The sequence below is a fragment of the Syngnathus typhle genome, linkage group LG16 (genome assembly GCF_033458585.1).
Source record: "Syngnathus typhle isolate RoL2023-S1 ecotype Sweden linkage group LG16, RoL_Styp_1.0, whole genome shotgun sequence".
Taxonomy (NCBI): Eukaryota; Metazoa; Chordata; class Actinopteri; order Syngnathiformes; family Syngnathidae; genus Syngnathus; species Syngnathus typhle.
In genome coordinates this window covers 10,653,685-10,666,106 of record NC_083753.1, presented here as the reverse complement: position 1 = coordinate 10,666,106, position 12,422 = coordinate 10,653,685, and the positions used below count along the sequence as shown (strand labels likewise).

Genomic DNA, 12,422 nt, shown 5'->3' with positions numbered 1-12,422 from the left:
GGTGGAGCCTTCACAGTTTATTGCTGCCTAGTATCAAGGGAAATAGACATTAAGATCTTTTTCTATGTAGATGAGCATTTTTGGATTTGTCATAGAGCCACTTTCAGTTTTTATGTCATGACTGAGCGGTTTGATGCACCTTAGTCAATTTGAACGACCGTATTTACCGGACTATAAGGCGCACCTAAAAACCTCCAATTTTCTCAAAAGCCGACAGTGCGCCTTATAGTCCGGTGCGACTTATAGTCCGGAAAATACTGTATGTTGATTTGTCTTGTGACTTTTTGTGGGCAGGCCAGTGTTTCCCGTGCTTCTCTTTTTCCCAGGAGGGGATATATGTTTGTGTAACTTTGTGAAGCTTTACGTGCCCCCTCGTCAACTCTTTTTCCTCGCACACACATGCACGTGTCATGTCCTCAACCTCTGCAACGGGAACGCGTCCCAGCGCTAATCCCCGGCTCACCGGCACAAGTATGACAGGATACAAGGGGTAACCACCTGGCTTTGTGCATCCCAGACCTTTGCACCGATTTACTGTCGTCGCCCGCAGTAAAGCCCACTCAAGCACCCTGACACCTGCTTCAAAGAAGAGCTTCCTGTACGCATTTAAATTGAAGCTTTGTTTTCCAGTGAGTGCTTCCGTGCTCATAACTAATTTTTGAACAGACATTTCTTTGGAAAAATTATTTCAGTGTTGTGTTTACAGCGACCAGCTTTATATCTGTTAGGCAGCAGGATTGCGCAACATCTCTTTAATCAGTTTCCACAGAACAATGGACATCAGTTTCCGCAGAACAATGGAGGGATGATAAGTGGGCCAATAAAAACATTTTTTGTAATTTTGTACCCTGTTGGGGGAAAAAATAGATTCTATTCTGATAGTGGCTTGGATCTATGCTTATGTGTTTTGTTTTTAAAAAAGAAAAAAGTTAAATTAATTTCTCTGTGCATTATTCTTATGTAAAGATATACTGTGGAGGGGCAATACTATTTGTGTATGCAATTCTCCGGCACACTAAATAGCAAAGATTGCGTTCCACTGAGCACCGTCGCAGGTCAAAAATGTTCCCTGACCTCATACGCTCACCACTTGTGTCCTTCCAGGATTTTCCACTTTGTCTCTGGGTGACCAGATGAGTCTTCTGCAGAGCGCCTGGATGGAGATTCTCATCCTCAGCATCGTGTTCCGTTCGCTGCCGTACGAGGACGAGCTGGTGTACGCCGAGGACTACATCATGGACGAGGAGCACTCGCGGCTGACGGGCCTGCTGGACCTCTACGTGTCCATCTTGCAGCTGGTTCGCAAATGCAAGAAGCTCAAAGTGGAGAAGGAGGAGTTTGTCACACTCAAGGCCATCGCTCTCGCCAACTCAGGTGAGTCAGTACTAACACACTCGCAGGAGTTAAATTTTAATAATCCATATCTAATCTATTTTTTAAAAATGTGTATTTTGCATATACGTATCATTATTATTATTATTATTATGATAACTTAGAATTTCAGTATATTATTTGTCCAATTTGTCTTGGTTGTTGTTTTATATGTCATGCCACAAGTATTGTTTGATTGCACACACACATGTACACACACACACACACACACGCTCACTCATGCACTATTTTTAATAGTATTTGTTTATTCTAAAATAGTTTTAAAATACAAAATAATATATCAAATAAAATTAGTTTGCAATCATCACATTTTTTATATTTAATTTTTTCCTTACATCATCACAAATATGTAAAAAGGTCGCATATCCATTAATAAATAAACTTCCACTACAATATGTTTGCAAGCAAGTGTTGGGTAGATTTGATAAATAATATGCTGACCACACAATGAAACTGAGATATTGGCCAACAGTTTCCCGGATGACATTTCTCACTTTTGCTGTACTTTTAGCGCGTAACCTTTAGTTTGGAGCGTGAGCCGCACAGATAGGGAGAAGATAAGGGCAATGCACGAGAAAGAGGCACGGGGAGGGAAGGAGCTTTTTAATTGAACACCTTCGGAGTTGTGGTATTTCTCCTCCGCTATCCCCATAACAGTAGCTGCAGGGCACAGCAGCCACTGGAGATAAATTTAGCATTTCATTAGGAGCACAGTGGCTGTCAATAAAATGTGTTAAGTCGAATGGAATGAGTATCAGGCCGCGGTAGACCTCGTTTGTTCCAATGCAGAAGACGCCACGCTGCTATTGACAGGATCCTTTTGAGGAGGCAGGACCTGTTCCCAGACCCCCCTTCCCCCTCTGATCAATGCACGCCGGGTCACCAGGCCGCTCCCCCCTTGTTTTGTCCAAGCTGAAAAATGAAAATGCTGATGCAAGCTATTTGCTTTGAGACAGCAGAGCGTCGGTCATGAGGTGTGCTCGAGGGGGAAGAGGAAGAGGAGGGCGTCCGCCGCGTTAGAACAAGGTCTCTGGGAAATCATTCTCTTGGGAGCCCCCCCTGTTTGACAGCTGTGAAAATTCATAGCCATTGATTTTGTAATTAGCAGTTTATCAATCACATCGATGTGGGCTTACTGATGGATTGCAAGGAAATTGTTTCTTCAAAGTTGTTGTTTTTTTTTTTAAAGTCCATCCCTCCTCCAAACACAACACACGCTGCTTGCATTTTCTTCCCTTGTTAGTGTCTTTTGCCTCCAGCCCCATACATCAACCTGCATTTGTTTTATTCGTCCAAGAATGTTCCAATTAAATTTTGACCCCCTCAATAACTAAAGTAGACTTTACCATAAAAGAGTATCCAATTTCATTATTGTTATAACTACTTTGCTATAAAACAGAACAATGTACTTGATGCATAGTCAGGTAAATGGATAATGGAAAATATTTTATGAGAATTCTTCTAAACTAAAACTCTTAAGTTTGCTGAAGTGGAAAAAAAAATCGGTAAAAATACTCATTAGGGTTCTATTTTCTATTTCAGTGTAAATGCAACATAAGATAATTATGTTCATCTCTCCTCTCCCTCCCCCTGCTTTGTACTTTTCCAAACGACCTACTTCATTTCACCACTGCGGGCTTGAAAGCCGTCAGGGTGAAAAATGTCTCAAGGTTTTGGGAATACGCTTGTTCCAGTCGATGAATACGGCGCCCGCTTAGAAATCTGGTTTGCCTTTTATCGTCCCACGTGGCCAAACGCATGGCGCCAAGGTGAGACGTGTGAGGCGGGCAATGACTCGCCGCCTCTGGGGTGTCAGACTGGTTAGCCAGTGAGAGACGCGCCACCGCCGAGACTCCCTAAGAGAGGAGGAGGGCTGATAGCAACAGAGCAGAAGGCGACAATGAGCGAGGAACGTGTAACATGAAGCTGTAGACATGTGCTTGAACTCAAGACTACACAGGTGGTCAAGTCAGATTTGACCAAATTACATCCAATAAGTATTGAGTCCAAGTTTGTGTGAGCATAGCGAAGCCCTGTTTATTGCAGGGGATACGTTCCAAACTCAACCACAATAAGTAAAAATCCACAATTTAGACAGCCCATATAAAAAAATACTAAATACGTTAATAATATTCTAATATTCTAATCTAATAAATCTAATAATATTAAATATGAAAATATTTTATCATCGCACATGCTTAGTCCAAACCAGTTGAAGCTTACATTAAAACTGACAAAACAATAGAGAATTAAAAAATATATATTTTAAAACCAAAATATTCAACTTAAATTATTATATAGTCATTTTATCTAACAAAAGTCAGCGAGCTCAGTGTTAATATATATATAATGTGAAAAACCATAGGAATTTTGCGGAAATCTTATACAATCATAAGCATTCAATTTTTATTTTTTTTTTATTCTAGTTAGGGACCCCTTCTGTTTCTTTTTTTTTGCTATTAATTAGACTTTGTCTCTTACAGTAGATCTCATAGCACTGTTTAAATATCTGCAATTAGCTGAGAAACACCGCAGAGCAATTTTTAAAAGTCTAGTTGAGCACACATTGAAGTCAACATTTTTGAATTATGTATAAGAAGTTTTTCCCTTGTGATATAAAAAGTAAGTTGGCAGGGAAATTAATTGTGTCACATTCATCATAGTCTTGCTTATGGTGCCCCCTTTTTTATCTACTAATAATTGTCTGTCTTTCCCAAACGGGCTTTTTAATGTGTGCTATTAGCTCCACGATTCATGCCATTGTTACTGGGGGATAACATTGATTTTCAGTGTGGCTGGTCAAAGGCCGTTTTAATAAGCCGCACGGCACTGCAAAGAGTTGGGAAGGAAATAAATAAAACAAAGCACATGTTGTTGTTGTTTTTATGATCCATTCTTTGTCCTGTCTGCACTTGAAATATACTGATAACGTGTTCCTCACCTCACTGCTCTGATAGCACTTCATATCAATCATGAGATTTAATTTCCAAAAAATCTACACCCCCTCCCCTCCGTATCAGTGTATTCAAGTGAAGAGCACATTTCATACTCTTCTCAAATCTTGTCACCCCGATAGACTCCATGCACATAGAGGACATGGAGGCGGTCCAGAAGCTGCAGGACGCTCTGCACGAGGCCCTGCAGGACTTCGAGAGCAGCCAGCACCCGGAGGACCCGCGGCGGGCGGGAAAACTGCTCATGACCCTGCCCTTGCTGCGGCAGACGGCTACCAAGGCTGTGCAGCACTTTTACAGCATCAAGGTGCAGGGCAAGGTGCCCATGCACAAACTGTTCCTGGAGATGCTGGAGGCCAAGGTCTGATTCTTGGAGCTGCTTTAGTGCTGCACAGTGGGACTTTTTGGAAGCAGGATTTAGAAGGTGCTCGGGAGGCGGGGGTGGGGGAGACCTCAGCTTGGCGAGGCGGCACTCAGACTGACCTCACTCCTCCTGCAACATTCGGACACCATGTTTAAAAAAAACAACAAAAAAAAAAACAACCAGAAACTTGGTTATTAATATAAATATAAGAATGATGAAGATTAATGTAAAATATATATACAAAGTACTATGTACAGTAATAATTTCTTTTTGTTAATTGTTGGTGGTCATGCTCCCAGGATCCCTCAGCATCTTCAGAATAAGTACATGCCAGTAACAAGAAATTCCTTCATTGAATTTATTCTGAAGACGGCAGAGGTGTGTCAACACAACACTTTCATCAATGTGTTTCCGTCCGGGACATGTATACGTTGATTACTGGAAAACTGAGTGTACAGTTTGAAGTCTGTTGATATTGGTGGCCATTTTCTCTCACCCTCCATGCGCAGGTGAGGGGAGACAAAAAAAAAAAAGAAAAAGAACAGCTTAAATATGAGCTGTTAACTTCTGAAACGTCCTCGGACGTCCAAGTTACAGTACCTCTCGAGAGCAGTGTGATCTGATCCGTCTCACAGTGGAAGGCTTGTTTAACCAAACTAGAATAGGCAGTTACACTAGTCGCTAGTCTTCTTCTGTAGTTCAGCAATAAATGACGGTGTGGGAATGCCAGGCTCAACCTTCATCTTTCATGTGCTGCGTTTCAATGCTGCTGTTGCCACAAGGCCGTGCCTGCTTGCTTGCTTCTACAATATTTCTCGTCTCCTCACGTTAGCCCATCGATCGTGTCCTTTTTAAGCCCGTGGAAATGGGCCGAGCCAACGTAGGTTATAGGTGAAAGCTGATCATCGGTATCAAAGGCTTTCTACAAAGTGGCACTAGTCCAGGAGATTCCATGTTCAAACAATCAGAGGCCCATATGTCAAAGCGCTCTATTTTGGAACCCCTTTAAGCCCGCGGCGGAGTCATCCCACACACTGGGAGCAAGGTGGCTAGCATCTGCTCGCACCATCTTAGATACCTTCTGGCTTTAAATAGCTGGGTCGGCATTTATAGAGCCTGAATCGGACCTAGGTAAACGGCAGGTGCAAAGGCACTTCACAACGGATTTATATTTAACCCTGGGGGAGGTTGTTGTCTGCGTGGCGGCGGGCACGTGGACCGCGTTTTTGACCATCATGTTGACACAGTGGTCAGTGGTGGAGCCAAACATTTTTCATTGGGCTGGCCATGGTAAGACCATGACCCACATAGAGGTGGCGGAAAATCGATACGCACGCATGTGCACACACAAACGAACACACATTGACACACACACCAGAATGTTACACTACTTGCACCTTGAACAATTCAAAAGTTGCCGAGTCAATCTTGTTTACTTATTCACCTTTGCTTCTTGTCCCATGCACTGAGAGCCTACCAGAGGACTAAATTTTCACCGACGCTATTTTGCTCGTGAATCTGGCGTAACCTGCCTGCTGATTGACGGCTCATTCAAGTTATATCTGAGAAGCACAATTAGTAGAAAAAAATACAACAATCTCTTAATTTGTAACACAAAATTACTAAAGAATTAGCAAACACAAATATCAAATGACCTGGCAACCGAAGACTTGTAAAAGGTACAATTGTGGTGATTATGCAATACAACCATCAAAGCCTCCACAGGCACCACTGCTATGGAGTCCACTTGTGGAACAGCAGGTAGCCTACCACTTGTGGGATGTGGTTTTAGCCACAGTCAGTCCAGGCTAATCCTCTCCTCCTGCAGAAAGTTGTATTCTGCAGTAAATGGTGTAATATTCTCTGCCACGGAGCCACATTTGTGAGTAATCCTCCAGCCCCGCTCACAGTGGCCGGTGCTGTATGACACCATCGCCCAGCAGCTTGCTATGCGGGCGGGATGGCCGAGCTATGCAAGAAACAAAGTGTCAGCATGCGCCAGAGGGTAACAGCAAGCCAACAATGTGTCACTACAAGGTGTGATCCCTGCTGGGAGACAGATCTTAGGCTCTCTTTAACTTCATGTCCATTACGCCGCCTGTGAGCTCAACTCCTGTCCGTCCAGCTCACTTGTGAGACGTGCGCGTTTATACTACTGACAGATTTTATGTGGTGTGATAAAAGGCAGGGCTGTCACGAAAAATATAAGACTTTCATCAAAGTAGTGGTGGAGAGTCACCGTTGTGCTCACAATATGAAAGGCCAGCACCTAGGCAGGGTTCACAGCAACCTGGGGTCAATGTTATGAAGTCAAACCAGCCACACCTTTCAAAAAATAACTCCCAGTTATATTGTAGAGGGACACTGGGCTCTATTTTTGTAGATGGTGCTTGTAGAAATGTCGGCATACTCTGATTTTTGTTGCGTGAATTTCATCCTGGCGCAGGCAGACACATTCTGAGTTCCATGGACATGTCACATACATTGGATTCATAAAAGACACAATAGCGGGCATCAAACCTTCTGAAACAATTTATTGAATGCTTCATTATGATTATTAATTATTCTATTTATTTTTATTCACCCAGCACACAGCTATAGGGGCACCAATGATCAGTGTTCCTGTGCTCACACCCACAACGGCGCAAATCGCTTTTTTATAATTCACCGACTTGCGAAATTACCACATTGATGCATATTTACGCCGCTCGCCATGCCAAATTTGTGTTGATTACAAAAATAGAGCCCTGTAAGTCCACTTTCTGTTGTGCAATACAATAAGGACCATTTCTGATTGCGACCGTGCTCCAAGCATGCTTTTACTTCTCGTTGATAAGTAACATCCAGAAACCTTTCTAAACACTCACATGTAACCTGTGTATCACATTAAGAACTATATTTACTTTGCTCCACTGGCGAGAAACTTGTGCTTGTTGAAATGAAACTGCATTATACGGGAAATCTTTTTCAAAAAAATAATATACTTTTTTAGTGGATGACGATTAGCTAACGAAAAAAAAAGGTTCCTTTCTTTTTTTTTTTTTCCCTGTCCACCTTGTAACGCGGCACTGTTTAACTTCAAAATGTCTTACGGTACAAGCTAAGTGTGTAAATATATCAGTCTTCAGTGCAGTAGGTTGCCGAAGTACCATTGAAAATAAAGTATGCAGCGCCCTGCTGACTACTACCTCATTATCATATTGTCAATATTTCTCTGATTCAACACCCTTTTATCATCTTTACATGTCCGTGACCTAACCTGAGCCATCCATGTTTTTTTATCCTTCCTCAGCACTCCTGCCAAATACTTTTGGAACTGTAATTACGGACTGTCCCATTCATTGTTGACTGATCTGTTTGTAAAGGTAACGCATGCTTCACATTGAACACATCACTGGGTGAGAATCCCCCAGCCCCCACACTTAGCACCCCACCCATGATGGTTCCCAAGCGGGTATGAGTGATTTTTTTTGTTCCTCTTTTGAACAGTGTGTCATGATTGTTCTCTCACTGATGGACTGCAGACAGGAGCAAGGCTACTTGACTCCCTACTCCTGCATTACTGAATATTTATGGTGTGAAATATATCATTTGAAATGGTGTACATTTGTTCTCTCTGGTCATTCAATCGCCAGTATCTGTGTCCATATTGATTTTCAATAAGGTAAGGGATCAATGGATTAAATATTCCCTAAAATCTGTTTGTAGTCTAACTTGATGTATTACCAACAAATAATGCAATGAGTCACACAACACTCGCAAATATGACAGCCAGTCATGTAAAAAAAAACGTTTATATATTTATATATATATTTTACGTATATTTTTTTTTCTATATATTTTTATATGTTTCAAAGGAAAGGCGCTCAGACTGCATCGCCATTCTTCTTTGGTGTATTAATTGGGCAAAGAAGGAGAACAAAAAGCAGCCGAGAGCACAGCCCTGCAGACCAGACATGGGTGGCAGTAAGTGGCACAAGTCGCTTTTATTGCCTCCAAACTATGACCATCAGCCAGTTCAGCGGAGGCATCGCAAATGCATCCGTCACAGGAAACACACAGACATGTTAGCTGTGATGATGGCGGGGAGGGCAATGGAGGGGCTGTATTATTTCAGCAAGTTGATATTCCAGGGGAGTTCAAGTATTCCCTTCTCTATATAATTATACGAGGCAATTTCCCTTTTTGAAATAATGTCTCGCTAGCCAATTAATTGTAATAATCCTCAACATGGAAACATCAGGGATAGGATGAGGGCAAAGACAATGGAGGCCCAAAGTTTTTGTCTTTTTTGCGCATGTGGTATCGTGGACCCAAGTTTGTGATGCGAGGTGAAAAGCCGCGATACAGAAAGACAGACAGACATTTTATTTTTCGAGTATTCCTTTGCTACTCTTTCCACTCGGGCTATTAAGAAATGGAAGATTATCGCATAGCATCATTTTGAGCTAAAGGAAACACTTGCACACGCACGTTTCTAAAAAATTATAGTTAAAGCACGCTTGCTTCGTGATATGTCAATAAAAATATTAGAGAATTAAAAAGAAATTGAATATTTCTGTTTAAGACACATCATTTTAAGGATGAAAATGCTCAACCAAAAGATATAATTTTGTCAATGAAAATTCTGCTAGTTTATTGATAACATATAATATAAAATGCCATTTATTAGGGCTAATAAAAATTCACAAAAGTGTTACGGTAAAACAACCACTGCTTTACACACACACAGAGCAGCAAAAATACAAACAAAGCACGGAACAAATCATTCAGTCTTAAATTCTCTCTAAATCCAAACATGCCGATCATCGTAAATATTTATTATTACTAAATTACCATTATCATTAAAAAACAAAGCAAAGTAAAAAAGTGAGTGGTGATGCAAAAGATGAACTGTTCTGATACACTGCTCACAGATACAGTACAGCGAGGCAATCGTTCACCCTTCATTGACAGGTCCAAACACCTCCGGTCAGACCTCCGAAGACCCTCATCGAAATGCCACGGCGCTCTCCGAGCAATGGCTGCCACGACGCCTTAAGTGTGTTTCATTATTCTTGAAGCAACACTGATGATGCTGGGGGAAAGGATTACACGTCAGGGTGAGTGATTGGCTTTGAACAGAGCTGCTGCACACACTTTGTATCAAGACCACGCTCAAATTACACTTAGGTCGAAAAGGGAGCGCGCCGAGGCCCAGGAGAGCTGCTGGCACATAAACCAACAGTGGGACACCTTCGTTCTCTCTCGTACACACACACACACACAAATTCCCTTTGTTGAAATTCCATGTGACCACACCCCATGACGTCCTTGTTTTTGAGTCGCAGACCCTATTCCGTATTTATTGTTCCATTTGTGAAATTGGAGCCCCCCCCCAGGCTTGACAAACCGGTGGCGATTCAATAACACCACAATCAGTGCTGTCAGACATTACGTCACATAAGTGGCAAATAAAATGATTTCTGTGCTATTTGGGTGCATTGTGGAAGAATATCCTCCTCAAGAGAATACAAGGCACACCACCACAGAAAAATAAAGCGGTTCGGAAATACAGATGGCTGCACAGATGGGTGTACCTGTTCCTGCACATGAGCGGTGCATCTCACACCTCTGACCCCGCCCACAGCTCCCTCCGGCCGATCGATAGTCTGTCAAAGTGCCTCGCAGGCGCAGCGACTGCAGGCCGTCTGAGATTTCGCCCTCTCATTGTCCATCTTCACTATTTTAAGTGCGTTTATCAGGTTACACGCCGGTTCTCCTCGGCGCTAATGCACAGCTGAGCAACTGTCCTGAAAAACCTAATGAGCGGACCTTTGTCCTGCTCTGCTCAGGAACTTTTACCAAACTCTTATGCAAGCTCAAATACAGTGAATGAAAATGACTAAGTAGCACTCAAATTTTCCATGTACACCGCAAGGGACAAAATAGATGGTTTAAAAATAAAATGAAATGAAATAGTAGTTGTGTGAGAGCAAAAATGTGTAGCGACACTTTCAAAGCATGAGAACAATTAAGGCCTCAGAGAGACTAATGTACTTGGAGAGGTTGCAAAGACTTTCCCAACCTTTTTTGAGAAATGACTGCTTTTAGGCCTCAAGTGTGTTCGTGCACACTTAGTGTATGTAGAGAGGCCACATACACACACACACACACACACAGAGGTAAACTACATGTGAAGGGTTTTGTTCTTTGCTTTGAGATTTATTTGCTCCTCTGTATCTTTATCTGTAGGATGAAGCTGTGAGGGAGCTGAAATATTTCCAACTATCTCCAGAATGTATCTACCTCCAACCATAGAGAACACTGTGGCGGGAAGTGTGCGAGTATATGTGTGTGTTTTGAGGAGGGGTCTTCTCTCACTGTTTTATTGCCTCTGCCATGTATTTACACGTTCTTATGGGCTTTTCCAATTTAAACAGTGCTTTGGAAATAATGAAGGGAGATAAGGGACACTGATAAGCGTGGATACGTCCATCAAATGGAGAAAAAGCCACTAGGCTCATTGCAGCGTTATTACCCAAGACTGAGACAGCACTTTGAACTCCATTATTAGGCTATTGCTTCATCTGAGTGTGCGGCTATCTGATATTTGACGACATTGATGCCTGGAGTTTTTATTACTGTCTCAAGTGGAGTTGTAGTCACAGGTACTTCTGGAGATTGACGAACGACAGTGTATTTCTGATTATTGTTAGCTTAATTGGAAATCAGTCCATTTTAAAATATATCAAATAATTATTTGTTATAAAATGCCTGATTGTAATATATAATATAATATAATATTAATAAATAAATAATATTATATATTTCATTTTGATTTTAAGTGATCATTGTGGTTTTCACTTTATTCTTTTTCTTTTTATTTCCTTTTTAATAGTTTAGCCTGTTTTGCTGGTATAAAATTCATTCTCATTTATTTCAAAACCGCCATATTTGCGTAGCCATTGTCTGACTGTCTTCCAGACTCATGATTCGGATCCCTTCATGGCAGGATTTTATCGGGGGCCCAAAGGTGCTGAGAGGAAATGGTCCGGCTCAACTCCGGAGGGAAGCCACAGATGGGCTTGACCTTTTGCAGTGTGTCAAGCAAAGGTTAGAAATCTCCACTGGCCTTAAAACAAATGCACTTGTTCGCCATAATGGAGAAGGCCCCTGCCTCTCACGGTTAAGACCAGCCGCTTCGACCCCGGGAGAATTCCCACTCGTGGAATTCTTTCTACGTGCACACACATACAGAAACACACGCACGTGCATGCACGTGCTTGCACATGCACACGGTTCGGTTTGATATAAAATTAAGTTAGGTGTTTATTCTTTTTGGAAGCTTTTTTTTTTTTTAATCATCGCACTCCGTGATGATGCCAGTAAAAATTCTATATTGAAATATATAGCCGTCAGTATCTGATCAGGCAGCAAAGAATGCATGAGGGACATCACATCACACATCCCTTATCCTTTTTTCCAGATATACTGCACAACTCTCATAAATATTTGCGAGATGTTCTGTCTGTCGAGGGGCCTACAGACATATTGTGCATCATATAACACACGTATCCCCCTGCTCATAATTTATACATTTATATTCATATACACCTGATTTTTGTATTTAAAATACGACTCATAAAGTGTGATTTATGGAAATGGACAGATCGCATGTGATTCCTGAATGAAATTTCATATAGATCAAATGCTTTAGTGTCCCTTCACTC

The 12,422-nt window shown here is 41.7% G+C and overlaps 1 protein-coding gene across 5 annotated transcripts in view; it reads left to right on the top strand.

Moving 5' to 3' along the window:
• Positions 1-8,411, top strand: part of esrrb (estrogen-related receptor beta) — a 38,891-nt gene extending 30,480 nt beyond the window's left edge. For all 5 annotated transcript variants that reach the window (XM_061301907.1, XM_061301906.1, XM_061301904.1 and 2 more), the window contains 2 exons: positions 1,105-1,374; positions 4,469-8,411. In XM_061301907.1, coding sequence (XP_061157891.1) covers positions 1,105-1,374; positions 4,469-4,713 — 515 coding nt within the window. In that variant the 3' untranslated portion in view covers positions 4,714-8,411. The remainder of the gene's footprint in view (positions 1-1,104; positions 1,375-4,468) is intronic.
• Positions 8,412-12,422: the final 4,011 nt, after the last annotated feature.